This window comes from Solanum stenotomum, chromosome 5, assembly GCF_019186545.1.
Source record: "Solanum stenotomum isolate F172 chromosome 5, ASM1918654v1, whole genome shotgun sequence".
In the NCBI taxonomy this organism is placed as follows: domain Eukaryota; kingdom Viridiplantae; phylum Streptophyta; class Magnoliopsida; order Solanales; family Solanaceae; genus Solanum; species Solanum stenotomum.
The window spans coordinates 23,014,088-23,034,063 of NC_064286.1; the positions used below are offsets into that span (position 1 = coordinate 23,014,088).

Below are 19,976 nucleotides of genomic sequence, written 5' to 3' on the forward strand. Positions count from 1 at the left end.
ATTGACATGTTGTTGAAATGAAGGCCATAATCTTCTTATGGTTTTCCAGACACTACATCCAAAGGTTCCCGCAACCTCCTCAGTTGTCCAGTGATTGAGTAAACCATACTTTCCGGTTATGAATCTTCTCCAAATGGCCCTCTCTTCTGAGGAGAACCTCCAAAGCCATTTCTGCAAGAGAGAGGTGTTTTGTTTGCTGAGGTTCTTCAGGTTGAGCCCCCCTTGTTGAGTGTTGAGAGTCAGTTCATCCCATTTCACAAGGTTATAACCTCTCTTCTCCTTGTTTCCTTGCCATAGAAAGGCTCTCCTAACTCTATTGAGTTTTTTTTCAATGCTCTTTGGTATGAGAAAAAGGCTCATCATGTATGTAGGCATGCCATCAAGAACTGACTTAGTGAGAGTCAATCTGCCCCCTAAAGAGAGATATTGACTTTTTTTTTTTTTAAATCAGTAACTTTGTATCATTTCAAGGATCAAAACAGTACTTGGGTAGTACTGAAACCATATTTACAATAGAGCTCTAGTGTCTTTCCTTTCTAGCTATAGAGAATCTAGAACATCTATGATAGACACAGTATCATTAGAATAAATTTGATTACACCAAAAACATAGCAGTAAAATGAAGTTCAACTTGATCTTCTGCACATCATTCTCTAAGCTCTCAAAACATCTGGAATTCCTCTCCTTCCAGATTGTCCACCAGATACAAGCTGGGACAATTCTCCATCTACTCCTATCCTTTGCATGTGAACATATTCCCTCCCAGCTGCTAAGAGCCTCTATTATCTTGCCTGGCATTGTCCATGCTATACCCTTAAGGTTTATGATGATTCTCCACAAATGAGCTATGAATGGACAATGCATAAATAGATGGTTGACTGTCTCAGTTGTTTCTTTACACAGGAAGCATCTTGAGCACAGTGTCATACCTCTGCTCATCAAGTTGTCCACTGTTAAAGTGGCCTCCTTTGCTAGTAACCATACAAAAATTGATACCTTGTGGGGAACTTTTATCCTCCAAATCTGCTTCCATGGCCAGTTTGCTATCTGTTGGTTGGATTGGTTCATAATTTTATATGCAGCATTGACCTTAAAAATGCCTTTGGAGTTGCCCTGCCACCATAAATGATCTTCACCAGCTTGAACCCCAGGAAATTGATCAAGTTTGCTGAGGAAATCAGCCACTCTTTGAACCTCCCAATCATTGCAATGTCTTCTAAAATTCAAGCTCCACCCGTCAGATGTCCACATTTCAGCTATAGTATACTGTTGGTGAAGTACTAGGTTGAAGATATCTGGAAAGACCAGTTCCATGATACCAACCTCATGCCAATTATCCTTCCAAAATCTGGTTTTGTTTCCGTTTGCCACTTTGATTCTTGATTGAGTTTTCAACTCACTCCAGAGGGATCTGATAGACCTCCATAGGCTGACCCCATATGGAGTATTGACTTCCTTGGTCATCCAGCTATCCTCTTGTTCATATTTGGCTTTAATCACTCTTCCCCATAATAAGTGGTTTTCTTTGGTGAACTTCCACAACCACTTCATCATTAGAGCTGTACTTTGGATTTTCAGGTTCTTGATACCCAAACCACCCCATTTTTTGTCACAAATGACTGAGCTCCACTTGACCAAATGGTAGCCTTTCTTCTCCTTGTCACCATGCCACAAGAAGTTCCTCCTAATTCTATCCAATCTCTTGATGACCCCTGCTGGAATGGGAAACAAGGACATCATGTATGTTGGAAGAGCATCAAGGACTGTGTTGATTTGGTCAGTCTACCTCCTCTTGACAAGTATTGGGTCTTCCATCTTGCTAATTTCTTTTCACATTTCTCAATAACAGTATCCCAAATCTCAATGGACTTTGAATTGGCCCCCAAAGGCATTCCCAGATAAAGGGTTGGCAAAGACCCTACCTCTCCTCCTAGAATAGATGCCAGCAGATTCATGTGGGGCACATCATTAATGGGGTAAAGAAAGCTCTTACCCCAATTTATGTGAAGGCCTGAGATGCCTTCGAAGAGCACTAGGATTATTCTGAGATGTCTCAATTGGTTTCTATCAGCATCACAAAATATGAGGGTATCATCAGCGTATTGCAAATGAGTCACCTCTAGGCTATCACTCCCAGCCCTAGCTACCTCAAAACCCTTTATCCATCCATACAAATTAGCTGTTTTGAACATACTATTCAGTCCTTCCATGGCAATGATAAACAAGAAGGGAGACAGAGGATCTCCTTGCCTGAGACCCCTTTGAGCCTTAAAGAAGCCAGCAGGTGATCCGTTAATCAACACAGAATAACTAACAGTGGATATACAAAATTTAATCCAATGTATCCATTTCTTCCCAAAGCCCAACTTCTTCAGCATGCGTAGCAAGTACTCCCAGTTTACATGATCATATGCTTTTTCAATATCTAGTTTGCATAGGATACCAGGCTTCTTTTGCTGCACTCTTGAGTCTATTGCTTCATTTGCCACTAAAACTGCATCCATGATTTGTCTGCCTTTGATGAAAGCCATTTGCTGAACATCCACCAGATTGGAGATCACTCCTTTCAGCCTCTCTGTCAATACTTTGGAGAATAATTTGTAGATGCTTCCTATCAAGCTAATAGGCCTATAATCTCTTAATTCTTTAGCACCTTTCTTCTTAGGGATAAGAGTTATGAATGTTGCATTGAAGCTTCTTTCAAAAACTTCTTGCTCATGGAAGTTATGAAAGGCATTCATAATGTCCTGTTTCACAATCTCCCAGCACTTAATGAAGAAACCCATGGAGAAACCATCTGGACCAGGAGCTTTATCTCCTGCGCACAGTTTCAGACACCTTAAGACTTCCTCCTCAGTGAAGTTTTCCTGCAATCTCACCTTGTTTTCCACTGAAAGAGTTGCACAATTATTGAGCATGTTGATGGGTCTCCAGTGAGTGGTCTCTGTATACAACTTTTGATAGAAGTCGATAATGGCACTTTCTATTCTTGTAGACTCCTCGGTTAATTCACCTTGCACCATTAGCTGGTCTATGTAGTTGAACCTTTTATGAGCGTTTGCCACTTTATGAAAGAACTTGGTGTTCCTATCGCCTTCCTTTAACCATAAGGCCCTTGACTTCTACCTCCACGCAACTTCTTCATTTTTAATCAGACCCTCCAATTCTAAGGTTAAATCTGCTTTCTTGGCTGATTCTTGTTCTGTCAAAGGTTTATATTCCAGTATCATATCCATTTCAGCCAATTGTTCTAAAGTTTGTTTTCTTTGGATCACTAGGTTGCCAGCCTCACTCCTGCTCCAGTCCTTCAGTTTATGTTTGAGTGCCTTCAATTTACATGATAGCACAAAGTCAGGCCTGCCTTTAAAACTGAAGGAATTCCACCACTCTTTGATCCTGTCATTGAAGCCTGCAGTCCCAAGCCACCAGTTTTCAAATTTAAAATAATTCTTCTTTTTTATCCAGGAACCACCCTGTAAAGCCAAAGGAATGTGATCAGAGGCCAACCTTTGCAAAGGGGACTGCTTTATGTTGCTGAAACAGTCATCCCACTCTTCTGAGAGTAAGAATCTGTCGATCCTGGAAGCTGTGTCGTGATTGTCCCCCTTGAACCAAGTATAATTGCCATCTTGCAGCTGAAGGTCGATTAAGTTCATATCTTCAATGAAATCTGAGAACTCTATCATCCCTCTTGATCTCCTGTTGCAATTTCTCTTCTCCGAGACATATCTTGTAGTGTTGAAATCACCACAAATAGCCCAAGGACCTTCCATTAAACCCCTGACATCTGCAATTTCTTCCCATACCTTTCTTCTTTCAATATAACAGTTTGGAGCATAGACTCCAGTTAAATGGCAAGAGAAGCTCTGAAATTGTGCCTCAAATTTACATGTTAATGTATAGGCCCCAATTTCCAAAACTTCCCCCTTCCAGGCTCTGCAATCCCACATCATCATGATACCTCCTCTAGTGCCACTTGCTTCAAGGTAGGCAAATTTGATCCATCTTCCCCCCCATATTTGTTTAACTAAGTTTGTAATTTCCCCCTCCAGTTTAGTCTCCTGGAAGCATACTATGTCTGCTTTCCAGTCAACTACCAATGTCTGCACCAATCTTATTTTTTCCCTATCGTTCAGCCCCCTGACATTCCACGAGACTAGTTTGAATTGCATGGGTCACTATTTAGCAACTTTCTCCGGTTGTTTCTGCATCCACTATCTTTGAATTTAACATCAAAGGTGACAAGACTTTTAAGTTCTTGCACCCCTTTGCATCTACTCCTTTTACTAATGCCAACAGATTCCATCCTTCTTGCTTGTCTACAACTATCAACCTGTAGAAGTAATTCTAAGGCCTCCTCTTCATGTCCTTGGAAGTCGATCCCCAGTAATTTGCTCAATTTGATCATGTTTTGTTGGACCCATGCTGATGTCTCCCTCTCTTCTTCGATGATAGCTTGTTCTTGATGAATGTGAAGAGGTACCACCTCTTCAATCTCCAGAATTTCAGCCGGAATCATTGACTTTTGGCCAGAATCAACGATCCTGCTTTCAATTTCCAGTGTTCCGTTAGAGTTTTCCTCCCTTGCTTTCTCCATCACGGAGATTCCTTGCGGAGTCCCCCCTTGCACTGCTTCTACTAAATTCAATATCGCCTTGTCCCAGGCATTTGTCGAATTTGTGAGTTGAAGTTGTGCATGCGTCTGTTCTAAATCAACAGTGTTCACCAGCACTTCGAAGAATTGATCGAAGCCTACATGTGTGTTCTGATTTCCTTGCAAGTCATTAAAAATGACATGGCCTGCAAGATCAGGCCCAATTTGTCCACTGTAGACTTTCCCCTTTTTGGGCTCCAACTGTTGGCCCAACATAAGGCCTTGGCCCACATTAATTTCATCACTTAAAAAAGGCATGTGCTCCTCATGTGCATGTACTCTAATCTGTCCACCAGCTGCCAAGCACTTTTCTCCCATGTGGGTTATGTCCACAGAATCCCTAGAAAAAGGGGATACTTGTACTTTTTTGCAGAAGCTTTTCTCTTTTATCTGCTGGGTCATCACATTAACCGGAAATAAACCTGCATCTTCTTCTCCAGCCACTTCCTCCTCTACTTCCGGTGATATTTCGAATCTCGCCTTGCTTTCCGGCCAAATCGGGATATAGTAAGTGATTCCTCCTTGAGTTATGACTACCTCTCTTGGTAAGGATCTCCCGTCATTCTCCACCAGAATACGTGCCCATTTCAGATGGTTCTTGAGTTCTGATTCTTCCTCAGTGGCTACCCATCCCCCACAAAATTCCCCTATCTCTCTGAAAGTTTTCTGTGACCACAGATGAAGAGGGACTCCGACTGCTTTTATCCAGGTTTTAGTCACTTTGCTGGAATTTGGGATGCAGCCAACCGTTCGACTCCACCATTTGAGTTGTACTTTCTGATTGTTCCATAACCACTGTCCTTGAAGGATTGTCTCAGCCATGAATCTATTCAGGAATTTGAATAGGAACATCTCACCATTCATCTCATAGATGTTTACTCCAAAAGCCTTTTTCCATGCAGAGACAGACCACTTCCTTACTTCTGAAAGGGTGGGTCTTTCTTTTAGCCCTAAACCAAAACTTCCGACCAAACTTCTCTTCAGAAGTTCATTCTCCTACCCCTCATCAACTTTTGATATGGTGATATCGCCTTTCCTGCTTGTCCCATCAGCTTTGTGGAGGGTCTTGGTGTGCCATTTGCTCTCTTGGACAGCACTAGAGTATGGATAGTTGACTTCCGTAAATCTTGGGGGATCATTCAATGTGATGCTTTTGGAGCTTTTAATGAACCTCTCAATCTTGAATGCAATTTCCTTCCAGCCAGCATTCAATGCTATTTCAGGAATAATTAGGACATCTCTTTCCCCTCTATTTAATGAGACAAGGCTCATAAATCTCCCGTATGAGTTATGTTTCCTGCTGAAGAAATGCTCAGTTCCCTGTTCTGTAAACTTCCATTTCCTAAGATTTTTTCCTTTGTCATGGGAAGCTTCTTTGAGAGTGAAACAAATCCAGTCCATACACTTACTGCTCATGGTGGATCTGTGCATCATCTTTCGGCTTCTCTCTACCCATTCAAACCAGAGTGACCTGCTGCACTGCCATCGAGTGATGTCAAAAGACTTGAAACCGGCGTTAAAATAGATTCTATTTTCCCCCATTTCAGTGGTTGACGATTCAAAGGCACGAGAAAGAAGTTAGGCTCACACGGAAGGTGATTGCCTGAGTGGAAGAAGAAAGAATGAGATTTCCACCTAGATAGTTTATTCTCGCACCTTTCCAACACCCCACTCCACACCTCTAATTCTTTGTTTTTAGCACCTAGTGGCAGTCCCAAATATTTAGTTGGTAAAGATTCCACTTGGCAGCCCAGAATAACAGCCAGATCTTGCAAATTCCAAACCTGGTTGATAGGAGAAATGTGACTTTTCAGCCAATTTACATGGAGACCTGAGATACCTTCAAAAATTGTTAGGATGGCTCTCAAATGCCTGATCTGACTTGTCTCTGCTTCACAAAAAATTAAGGCATCATCTGCATAAAACAAATGAGACACTTCAAGATCTTCACCTCTACCTGTCTACGCACTGAAACCTTTCACCCATCTATTAGCATTTGCTGTTCTGAGCATATGATTTAACCCTTCCATAGCTAATACAAACAAAAAAGGTGACATGAGATCCCCTTGCCTAAGACCCATGTGGGATTGAAAGAAGCCTTTTGTGTTGCCATTTATTATGAGGGAGAACTTCACACTGGAAATACAGAAACTGATCCATTTAATCCACCTACTACCAAAACCCATGTCTTTCAGAATTTTGAGAAGGAAATTCCAATTGACATGGTCATAAGCCTTTTCAATATCCAATTTACATAGGATTCCAGGTTGCTTCTGTTTAACCCTTGAATCAACTAGTTCATTAGCCAACAAGGATGCATCAAGTATTTGTCTCCCTTTCAAGAATGCCATTTGGTGTTCATCTACTAGCTTCCCAATAACTGTTTTAAGCCTTTCAGTTATGAGTTTAGAGATGATTTTGTAAACCCCCCCGATTAGGCTAATAGGTCTGAAATCCTTAAGCTCAACAGCTCCAGGCTTCTTTGGGATCAATGCTACAAGGGTGGCATTGAAAGATTTTTCAAAGACTCCCCTCTGGTGGAAATTATGAATAGTTTGCATCAGGTCCTCCTTCAAGATCTCCCAGCATGCCTTGAAAAATTTCAAGGTGTAACCATCAGGACCAGGGGCTTTGTCTCCATCACACTGTTGGATAGTTTGCAACACTTCTGTTTCTGTAAATGGTCTCTGAAGCATTCATTCTCCTCATTGGTGACTATAGGACAGCCTGTCAAATCAAAAGTAGGTCTCCATGGCTCATTCTCAGTGTAAAGATTGGAATAGAACTCTATCATAGCACTTTTGATTTCATCAGGTTCTTGCATCTCTTCCCCCCTTACAACCAGCCTATCAATTGTGTTGTACCTTCTGTATGCTGTTGCTAATCTCTGAAAGAACCTGGTGTTCTTATCCCCTTCTTTTAGCCAAAGTGCTCTAGATTTTTGTCTCCATCTCTCTTCATCATGATTGGCCAGTACTTCAAGTTCGACCAGTATTGTTGCCCTAACCATCAACTCTTCTTTGGATAATTCTTTGTCTTCTTGTGCTCTGTCAAGAACTACCAGTTCTTCAAGTAGGTTGTTTTTCCTGTTAGTCATTTCAGAAAATGTGTTCCTACTCCAATCTTTCAGTTTCTGTTTCAGCAATTTCAATTTAGTACATAATTTATAATCAGGGCACCCTATAACTGTGAAGCCATTCCACCATTCCTAGACCAGTTCATTAAAACCCTCGACCTTAAGCCACCAATTTTCAAATTTAAAATAAGAATTCCTTTTTTCCCAGTCTCCGCACTCCAAAAGGATAGGGTTGTGGTCTGAGGTTACTCTGGGCATGATCCTTAGTCTGATATTCTTGAAGCTTTCCTCCCATTCCGTTGAGTATAAGAATTTGTCTAGCCTTGCATTACTTTGATGGTTTAGTCCCCTAACCCAAGTGTATTTACCTCCAATTAGAATAGGGTCATGTAATTCAAGATCTTCAATCCATTTGGAGAAATCAGCCATAATGTTAGTTATTCTAGAGCATCCCCTTCTTTCCAACATATGTCTGACTGTATTAAAATCTCCCCCTGTTACCCATGGCCCTTCGGACGGTCCCTTCATTGCAGCCATTTCCTCCCAACATTCAAGCTTTTCCTTCCTGGTATGAGGAGCATAGACACCAGTAAAGGTCCAACAAAAAGAATCTTGCAGCGCTTCAAATTTATATGTGATTGAGAAGTTACCTTCCTCTACTTTTGAACCTTTCCACACCCTACTGTCCCACATTAAGAGGATACCCCCTTTGCTACCATCTGCTACCATAAAACCACACCTCATCCATCTACTTGGCCATAATTGGAATGCCACTCTTTCTACTCCCTTGTTTACCTTAGTCTCCTGTAAACATATCACGTCAGCCTTCCACTTCTGTAGGCAGGTCTTAACTAAGTTTTTTGATGCCTCATTGTTAAGACCCCTAAACATTCCATGTTAAGATCTTGACCTTCATTTAAAAGTTAAGCATAGATTCCTCCCCCTGTTCCTTACCCCTTCCACTTCCTTATTGAGACTAGACTGAAGGTTTTTTAATTCATTTTTCCCTCTACCTCTGCTTTTTGGAGTTGTGGTTTCCTTCGGCTGTTTCGTTTTGTCAATTTCCATCTTCCTTTCATCAATTCTCATGAGGAGCTCCAGAGCTTCACTTTCAAAACCCTCGAAAGCTACCCCATATGTATTACTCAACTCCAGTATATGAGAATTCACCCAATTAGATGCCTTTGTCTCAATCACCTCGGGCTCTATTGGATTCAGTATGTCAACTGGTTATGGTTGGTGTATCTGTTGAATTTGTAGCTCTGCCTTCTCTCGACTCAGCTTGGTTGGCAGCTGTATTCGTGGATTCCCCTTGTGTCTGTCTATGTGAGTCGTTATTCTTCAACTGTGCGTGCGTGTGTGAGGTTTCCTCTACACTTGGGCCTTCTTCTCTTCTTTCGTGTGTCGCCTTGGAGGAAACTTCCCAGTTCTTCATTGCTAAGATGAAATTCTCAGCCAAAACCTTAATATCTTCAAGCCCCTTTAAAGAGGTCATGTGCTGGGCATGTGCATCTTTAATGAAAAGGGCCTTAGAAGCTTCTGTCACTTTTGGGGTGAGGCCCAATATAACTTTAGGGTCCAGCATACTAAGCCCATCAACATTAGCCCTATTTCTCACTCCACTAGACTCTGCAGAATCACATGGGAGTGCATGTGACAGTGGTCTAGTCCCTTTCAACTGACCCATGTCAGTCCACATCCCTTTATCCAATGGATCTTGGTCAACAACCTTCTGGGTAAAGAGGTTAGAAGCTCCCCTATCTCCGACGTAGGCTCTCGCTGGAGGTTCAGCCCAAATCTGCATCTCGAAGATCACTCCACCATTCTCGACTTTGACCTCCCTCGGAATATTATTTCCATCGCTGCATACTCTAATTCTCGCCCATTTGAGGTAGTTCCTTAGTGTGGTCTCCTCCTCTGTTTCGAGCCAGCCACCACAAAGATTTCCAATGGCTTTGAAATATTTTTGCAACCAAAGATGGAGTGGTAAACCTAGAATCTTCACCCAAGTCGATTTGCTTGTACTCCTCTCTTCTACAGTGGCAACTAAAGGATTCCACCAGATTAGCTTAACTGGGGTTTTTTTCCATTCCCAGATCCCTTCCATGACTTGTTGTGCTAGTTGTATGGACTTGAATTCAAAGAGAAAAAAATTGTTGCCCATTTCATATACATTCAAACCATATGCTTGTTTCCAGGTATTGTAGGACCATTTCCGGACTTCTGTCAGTGTGGCATCTGCATTAAATTTCCCCACCAAACTCCTCTTGAGCGCTTCACTATGATTGCATATAGGTTCTTTAATGGTAATGACTCATTTTTGCATTGTCACCTCTGCATTTGCATTTACTCCCCTCCCTTCTCTGTTTTCCCATTTAGAACTTCTGACCATCTCGGCGTAGGGAATGTTTTCATCAACAGTTCTGTATGCCTCCAGGTTGTTTGTGGTCTTGTGAGCACTTATAAACCTTGCCACCTTCTCTGCAATGTCTGCCCACCCTGAATTGCAGGTCAGTTCTGGGATGATGAGAACTGATCTTCTTCTACCCCTTACACTTATCAAACTGATGTACCTCCCATACTTATTATAGTTACGAGCACCAAAGATCTCAGCTATATCATCTGTTTTCCTCCACCTACGAACTGAGTTCCCTTTAGTTTGGGAAGCCTCCTTGAGAACCTTACTATCCATTCCATAGATCCTTTGTTGAAAGTTGTCCTCGTGACTGCTTTTCTGCTTCTCTCTGTCCATTCAAACCATATACCAGAGGTCCCTGATATCCTTTCTACATCGAACAATTTGAAACCAACCACAAAATAAATGAAATTATCCATATCGGTTGAAAATAAACTTTCTAGATCCTGTGTTTACTCCTCTTGATTGAATGCTAAGGATGGAGAGAAAAACTATTGTATCAGGAGATAGCTGGAGAAAGGGGAAGAAAGTTGGTGGTTCTCAGGTGACCCACCGGAAAGAGAGTTTCTCTCTCTCCTAGGAAGTAGGAGAGAGAGAGTTTTTGGGAACTGTGCCTGAGAGCATTTTTTGCAAGCTAATACTTTTATAGTAGTATATGTTATTTTGATTAAGGTATTTAATTATTTATAAGGATATTTAGGTAATTTAACTTTCAAGTAGAGAGTTCATGTTTTTAATATAACAAAAACTATTTACACCTCCACAGCTGCTTTAAGCCTTTCAAGGACTGATTATCACTTATCTCCGGATGCAGTCTTGCTTCACTGAAGTGGAGCTCCACAATATACTGCTATTAAAATGTTAGATTTCCCAAAGAAAATACACCGGAAGTTCCTTTCTTGAACTCAAACTGCATGCATCTAAATTCTGTAGTGAAATTTAGTACGTAAAGGAAGCCAATTTGATCTAATCCAGTCCTCACTTGTGTAGCACAGAATCAGATAACAGTAAAGACGAGGAAACAAATGTTTGTCATTCCTCTAAGCACAGATTTGGGTTTTGTTAAGCTTCTGTTAAATTAAATTAGCATGTCTACAAAAGTAGGCTACTACATTTTCACAGAAAAAACTATCTAAAAAAGAAAAAGAATCCATGTTGATCACGTGATTAATGAAGAGGTCACTGCTAGCCTCACATTGAGAAGGGTATACTCACATAAAACAGTTGTACGAGTCCAACACGTAGGAATCGATAGAACTCCAAAATACTGCTAAATGAACATGGCTGTTGTGAATTGATTAGTCGGCAATGACCAGGTAATATCCATTCCAATGCAGGGATGATAACTGATTTCAGAACAAGGATACTGCAAATGAAAAATAAATCATATATCACAAGGCTAACACTATATTGTGCCTCTTAAATTGAGTTTTATAAGCCAGCATAAGAACTATAAGATGATGTAAGAAAACGATGTCAGTCATTCTCATATCAGAGCATACTCAAAATTTCAGGGGTGGATGCACATTGAGCTGAGTGGTGCCATCCGACACCACTTTGTTGAAAAAAATCATTTAATGTACCTATGTACATAATTTGTGAGGGAAAAATATATAATATTGAATGATACCACTTGACAAGTGTATACTCCCAGGTCCAGTGGTGATGCTGTTTTGTTACTTAAGAGAGGCGACAGGTTCGAATTTCCTATGTGAATTTCTTCAGTGCTTCTTCTTCTCTTTTAACAATTGAGTATAAAAACATCATTTCAAGGCTCATTTAGTAATTTAGTTGAAGATCTAATAAACAACATTTTGTATATCAAATTTCCCTGCTTTTTTTGGGATCAAGTAATGTAGTTATATTTTTCATTGAAAAGCATCAAATAGATGCACGAATTACACACATAACAAAAAAAAAGAAAAAAAGAAAAGCTCCAGTAGAAGGATTCCTATATGTGTTCTAAGGAGATGACAAAGTCAATAAATTGGTTGGAACTGTCTATAGTATGATGCCTACTCCAACAAAAAGGGCAAGTGAGGTATCTCGCTTTAAGTATGTCTAATGGAGTTAACAATCCATCAAAGCATCTGTGGTTCCTTTCTGTCCATAACACCAAAATATGCAAGCTGTCACCATCTGCCATAACTTCTAGAGAGGTTTCCTGACATCCCATTGATCCCAACTCTTGAGGCTTCCTTGATTCTGTAGGGCATTACCTACTATACCCCAAAAAGGCAGTAGAACATGGACCAAATTTCTCTAGGTAGATGACAGTGGAGTAGGAGGTGACATGTATCTTCAGACTGTCAGAAGCACATATAACACCTGCCGCTGATTGAGACATCCCTTTTTATCAAGTTTTCATGTGTTAAACACCCACCAGAGAGGGCTGTCCAGCTAAAGCATGCAATCTTGGTAGGAATCTTGACTTTCCTCACTAGTTTTCCATGGCCATTTTTTGATGATGTTGCTGCTGGTGGACATATAGTAACATGATTCACGGTAAACGTACCAGCTTTGCTATGATTCCATACCAATGTGTCTTTCATTAGAGGGTTATTAACAATTCCATCCAGTTTTGCCAAAAGATTCGTAACCTCCTCCTCAGTTCCATCTTGTATGTTTCTACTTTCTTCTAAGAAATAAAATCCAGTGGTCATCTCTGCTATATTAGTTAACTGTGGCATGTGAAGCAAAGACAGCTGATAGAGCTTCTGGAATTGCACTTGTAAGGTGATTTTTTTTTATAAGCATGGTGTCCGGTCTAGCTTATGCACACCTCAATTAATTTCATGGGGTACTTGCGACATTCCACCAGCACTGGTAGCGGGTTACTCTATCCACCAAGACTTGAACAGATAGGAAGAAATCATCTAGTGTTTTTTTTGTCTCCGCTAGGAATTGAACTTGAGACCTCATGGGACTCATCCCACTTCATTGACCACTCAGCCACACCCTTGAGTGCTGCTCTTGTAAGGTGATATTACCGAGCAATTTGTTCTTCAAAACCTGACATATGCACCATTACCTACTTTACAGTGAATATTGCAGCTGATTTCATCCAATAGCTTACTTATGAACTTCCATGGGCCATCTCATATGGGATTGAGTTAATTTAGTATGCCAGTAGTTATCTTCACCATGTTTAGCCCTTATGATCTGCCTCCATTATGCATTATCCTCATTAGAATATATCTATAGCCACTTCATAAGTAAACTCTAGTTATGCAAGGTAAGATTCCTTATTGGCTTAGTCCGAGACCTCCACAATGTTATAGAAGCACAACTTTGTCTCGTTTAACCAAGTGAAATTTGTGTTGAGAGCTATTTCTAGAGAAAATTCCTCTTTAATCTGCCCATCTACTTAAAACCTTGATTGGGATGGAGAACAGGGACATGTACTATGTTGGTATGCCATTTATCACACTACTTATTGAAGACAACCACCCCATGGACAAATACTGCCTTTGCCAGGTGACCAAAATACGCTCGAATCTCTCCACTATTCCCTGCCATATCTGTATAGACTTGAATTTAGCACCTGGTGGTAGGCCAATATAAGTGGTAGGAACTCTACCTGCTGCAACTGTAAATTTCAGCAAGCTCCAGGTAGTATTTCATTCACAGGATATATTATGTCCCCCGTATTATTATGCAGTCCTGATAGAGCTTTAAAGATGTGAAGGATCACTCTTGGGTGTAGGACTTGACAATGTTTTTCCTTGCAAAAAGTTGAAATGTCATATCCATAAATTAAGTGAGTAACATTGATTAAACCATCATTCCTGTAGCCAATGCTAAACCCCTTGATCCATTGCCTTTGTACTGCCATTTCTGGTAGATTATTTGGTCCTTCCCATATCTAGTATTAGCAGGAAGGGGAATAAAGGGTCTCCTTGTCTAATATATTATATACTGTTAATAAGGATTGAGTACTAACTATTGATATGCAAAATTTTACCCATTTCAACCATCTGTTACCAAAGTTTGTTTTTGTAGCACCAGTAATAGAACTGACCAGCTAAGATGGCCATATATCATTTCAAATACCAGATAACAGATCCAATCCAATCCATGTACGCAGGCACTTTGGTAACAGGAAGTCAGTTTATTTATTGCTGTCTTCATCCTTTCGGCAAGTACCTTGATTAAGATTTTATACACACTTCCAGTTAGACTTGTAGGCCTGAAATCTTTTACTTCACTTGTCCTTCCTTCTTTGGCATCAACACTGTAAGAAGCATTACTGCATTAATCATCTGGCAGTTTTGATGGAAGTGTTCTAGGGCTCTCGGGATGTCTATTTTTATTATATACCATGATTTCTAGAAAAATGACATTGTAAGTTGTTAGGGCAGGAGGCTCTGGCTGGGGCACCGGAACTGTCACTGATCACTTTCAAATGGTGTCTCCAACAGATCCTTTTCCTCTTCGGTGATATCAAGGAACTAAGTTCCTCCCGTCCAGCTTGGCAGTTGGTCTTCACAGTTCACTTTTTGTGTATAGCAGCCGGTAGAAGGTAGGAATTGCATTTTCTATGTTGTCCTCGTCTTCAATAATTTCCACTCTCACCAATAATTTGTTGATGTGGTTGTTTCTTTTGTTTGCGTCAGCCACTCTCTGAAAGAACTTCATGACCTTGTCCCCTTCTTTCAACCAAAGGCATGTAAACTTTTGTCTCCATGAGTTTCTTCTTCTTTGCCTAATTCTTGAAGTCCAAAGGAAAGTGTGATTTTCTCATGTTTCTCCTGTTGTGTTAGTGGGCTATTTTCAGCACTACTGTCAATTACAGCAAAGGTCCCCAAAATTATTATTTATTTATTTTTGGGAGAGGCAAGATATACTATTAATCTTTCGGCACAAGGGTAATATTGAAGCCATTTTAACAGTTCCAGAAAAGCACCAAACACAGAGCCTGTTCGAATTGACTTATAAGCCAAAAGTCATAAGTTAGAATTGGCTGGGTGTTTGGATTGGCTTAAAAGTTGATCAAACCTACTTTTAAGTCGGTTTTTGACTACTGAAAGTGTTTGGCAAACATAAAAATAACTTAAAATAAGTCAAAAAATGACTTAAAATAAGTTAGGAAGTGTTTGGCAATGTTAAAAATAACTTGAAATAAGTTTAAAATGACTTAAAATAAGTTAAAAATCAAAAGTAGGTCTCCCCCTACTTTTTATTTTTTGACTTAAAAGTCATTTAAGTTTTGACTTTTTTATTTTTGACTTAAAAGCTACTTTTTTAAAGTCAATCCAAACGGGCTCATTTTTTGTTATTTTGGCTCAACAACAAGTGCTTATAAGCACTTTTTTTAGTTTATTCAAACACTAAAAACTGCTTAAAAGCACCTAAAATAAGTCGATCCAAACAGGTTCATAATCCTTTCTTTTTTTCAATTCTACCAAATATCTCCTTATTGCCCAGGCCTTGATATCCCTTTTTAAAGCTTCTGCACTAAAATATAGTCAAGACTGCCATTTACATTATAACTCTAGTATTCTACTTTATCAATAAAACCATCTACTTGTAACCACATATTTTTAAGTTTGAAATATGATGTGGGTGTCTCCCAATTCACATTCAGCAAGATGGGCCAGTGATCTGATAAAACTTAAGGCAGGGTGGTTAGCTTTATTCTTCTGAAGGCTTCACTCCATTCCCCTGATGTGAGAAATCTGTCAATTCGAGAGGCTTGGTCACTGTGCTCTCCCCTTGACCACATGTATCTTGCCCCTTACAATGGGGGGTCTACCAAGGATGTCTTGTATTAGATTAGAGAACATCAACATTACCCGTGACCTACCGCTGCAATTTTTCCTTTCACCTCCAAACCTTGTTACACTAAAATCTCCACCTATTACCCATGGGATATCCCATATCACCGCTGGTAATTTAAAATCCATAAGTCCTTCGCCTATTGTTATGTGGACCATAAACACCTGTGAAAAATGTTCTCCATAAAGCCTTCCAGTACAATACACATCAAATAGAATAGGCGGCATACTGATAGTCAACGCCTTTCCATGAACTTTTTCCTGTAATACTAGAATGTAACCTTTACTACACAAACTCAATCAGCCCATTTATTCCCCCATATATTTTCTATTATTGTTTCTGTCGATTCTTTCCACCTATGCCTGTTGAAAACACCAAATATCCGCCTTCAATTTATGCATGATTAATTTGATAACTCTGCACTTATTACTATCATTAAGGACCCTTACATTTACAGATCCCTTCTTTGCAACCCAACTTCCTTCCATATGACAAAATTATGATTCACAAAGATAATTCCACTGAACCACTAAGTACTTGAGAAACAGTTTACCTGTCGTTATGCAATGTTTATAATATTTTCGAATTTCTAGGTGACATAAGTGCATTCTAAACCTAATATATAGTTTTGTCACCACATAGAATCATCAAGACCTTTTGATTTCTCCCCTTACATTTGTACATTGCAAGCACACGACTTTTCTAAGAGGAAAACCTTTTTTATCATTAGCATGTTTGTGAGCATCATACTTCAGTCAATCAGCAAATTAGATTGAGCCGGCTATTCAAATAGAGTGTATCGATTGAAATCAACTTCATTATAATATAAACCCTGGTAGCAGACTACTTCTAATATAATTTACTAAAACTCGCATATGGACATGCGTGATACTTTTAATGTATAGTCAATAGTGAAGCTCTTTAGAAACTTGCATAAAATCATTGTATAATTATTATCAGGAAACCCATCTTTTGGTTTTTCAATAATAATGGTGTCGGGAGGATTCCACTGGGTACCTCACAGTCAATGGCGAAGCCAGGATTTTCATTAAAGAGTGTCAATGGTTATAGTAACAAATATAATTATGAGGCTAGCAAGGCTTGAACACGCCACTCAAAGAATTTTAACGCCTTAACCACTAGACTAAATCTTCAACTAATGTTGAGAGATGTCAATACTTGTGTGTGTGTGTGTATATATCTATATATATATATATATATATATATATATATATTAAACCAAAATTTGACATTCCAGCAAAGGTTGTCGCTTGATACCCCTTGGGCAAACAGTCCACTACAGCAGGTTCTAGATAGTTGGGAAGATATCACCAAACTTTTTGGTCGATCTGAATCAGAGTCTTCCTAGGTCTTCCTTACTTATTCATAGACCACTAGAAACCTAGCATTCAATTAATAACCGACTCCCCACCCAAAACAAAAGTAAAATACATTATTATCCTACATACAAAAGAGAGAGAGCGAGAGAGAACCTTCCTAAGAAGATGAATCCATTCAACAAAAAACACTGACCCGTACGGATGGCAAGCTGTTTTGACCTACAAATAATGAATACATATAATCAAAACAATGAATAGATATGATTGAGCAATTGAAAAGGGATCATAACCTGAGAGAGTAGATGATCACACGATGGAGACAGCAAGCTTCTCTTACGCCGTCCACCCACTGTAGCAACGCTTGCTTTGACTTGCTTTGAACTCTCTCCACTAATGGGCCCATGCTTTCCATCTCACAAGACAAATCCCGAACTGATCTCATCAACCATTAGCAAGTTTTGTTATATATATATACTAGATAAGGGTGCCCGTGCAAGGCACGGGCAATATTAATTAGCCCTACGTGAAAATTTTTGATTGGTTTGGTAGTATTTGAGAGCAAAAAAAAAGTCCTAAAAGAAAGAAATATTAATTAGCTCTACGTGGCTATTTTTGATTGGTTTGGTAGCATTTGAGAGCAAAAAAAAAGTGCTAAAAGAAAGAAATATTAATTAGCCCTACGTGGCCATTTTTGATAGGTTTGGTAGTATTGGTAGGAGCTTTTTTAAGGAAGGAAATGACGGGAATACCCTTGGTAGTCCAAGGGAACCACCACTTATATAGTATGAGATATTGGTAGGAGCTCTTTTAAGGAAGGAAATGATGGGAATACCCTTGGTAGTCCAACGGAACCACCACTTATATAGTATGATGAAAATAATATAAAATAATATAAAGAAATATTAATTAGCCCTATGTGGTTATTTTTGATAGGTTTGGTAGTATTGGTAGGAGATCTTTTAAGGAAGGAAATGACGGGAATACCCTTGGTACTCCAAGGGAACCACCACTTATATAGTATGAATGAATGATGATTATTATATATGATGATGAAGAAAGAAATATTAATTAGCCCTACATGGCCATTTTTGATAGGCTTGGTAGTATTGGTAGGAGCTCTTTTAAGGAAGGAAATGACGGGAATATCCTTGGTAGTTCAAGGGAACCACCACTTATATAGTATGAGATATTGGTAGGAGCTCTTTTAAGGAAGGAAATGACGGGAATACCCTTGGTAGTCCAACGGAACCACCATTTATATAGTATGATGAAAATAATATAAAATAATATAAAGATATTTATTAGCCCTACGTGGCCATTTTTGATAGGTTTGGTAGTATTGGTAGGAGCTCTTTTAAGGAAGAAAATGACGAGAATACCCTTGGTAGTCCCAGGGAACCACCACTTACATAGTTTAGGAAGGAAATGACGGGAATATCGTTAGTAGTCCAAGGGAACCACCACTTATATATTATGAATGATGATTATTATATATGATGATGAAGAAAGAAATATTAATTAGCCCTACATGGACATTTTTGATAGGTTTGGTAGTATTGGTAGGAGCTCTTTTAAGGAAGGAAATGACGGGAATACCCTTGGTAGTCCAAGGGAATCACCACTTATATAGTATAGGAAGGAAATGACGGGAATACCGTTGGTAGTCCAAGGGAGTCACCACTTATATAGTATGAATGATGATTATTATATATGATGATGAAGAAAGAAATATTAATTAGCCCTACGTGGCCATTTTTGATAGGTTTGGTAGTATTGGTAGGAGCTCTTTTAAGGAAGGAAATGACGGGAATACCCTTGGTAGTCCAAGGGAACCATCACTTAAATAGTATGAATGACTGATGATTATTATATATGATGATGAAGAAAGAAATATTAATTAGCCCTACGTGGCCATTTTTGATAGGTTTGGTAGTATTGGTAGGAGCTTTTTTAAGGAAGAAAATGACGGGAATACCCTTGGTAGTCCAAGGGAACCACCACTTATATAGTATGAGATATTGGTAGGAGCTCTTTTAAGGAAGGAAATGACGGGAATACCCTTGGTAGTCCAACGGAACCACCATTTATATAGTATGATGAAAATAATATAAAATAATATAAAGAAATATTAATTAGCCCTATGTGGCTATTTTTGATAGGTTTGGTAGTATTGGTAGGAGCTCTTTTAAGGAAGGAAATGACGGGACTACCGTTGGTAGTCGAAGGGAACCACCACTTATATAGTATGAATGATGATTATATTATATATGATGATGAAGAAAGAAATATTAATTAATTAGCCCTACGTGTCCATTTTTGATAGGTTTGGTAGTATTGGTAGGAGCTCTTTTAAGGAAGGAAATGACGGGAATACCCTTGGTAGTCCAAGGGAACCAGCACTTACATAGTATAGGAAGGAAATGACGGGAATACCTTTGGTAGTCCAAGGGAACCACCACTTATATAGTATGATAGGAAGGAAATGACGGGAATACCGTTGGTAGTCCAAGTGAGCCACCACTTATATAGTATGAATGATGATTATTATATATGATGATGACGAAAGAAATATTAATTAGTCCTACGTGGCCATTTTTGATAGGTTTGGTAGTATTGGTAGGAGCTCTTCTAAGGAAGGAAATGACAGGAATACCCTTGGTAGTCCAAGGGAACCGCCACTTATATAATATGATGAAAAAAATAAAATAAAGT

General features: G+C 39.4%; 1 protein-coding gene across 1 annotated transcript in view; it reads right to left on the reverse strand.

Moving 5' to 3' along the window:
* Window positions 1-17,698, reverse strand: part of LOC125865071 (protein EI24 homolog) — a 36,820-nt gene extending 19,122 nt beyond the window's left edge. The window contains exons 1-3 of the mRNA XM_049545244.1: window positions 17,555-17,698; window positions 17,418-17,483; window positions 11,362-11,512 (exon numbers count right to left, since the gene is read on the reverse strand). Of these exons, the coding sequence (XP_049401201.1) occupies window positions 11,362-11,512; window positions 17,418-17,483; window positions 17,555-17,676 (339 nt within the window). The 5' untranslated portion in view covers window positions 17,677-17,698. The remainder of the gene's footprint in view (window positions 1-11,361; window positions 11,513-17,417; window positions 17,484-17,554) is intronic.
* Between the last annotated feature and the right edge of the window lie 2,278 nt (window positions 17,699-19,976).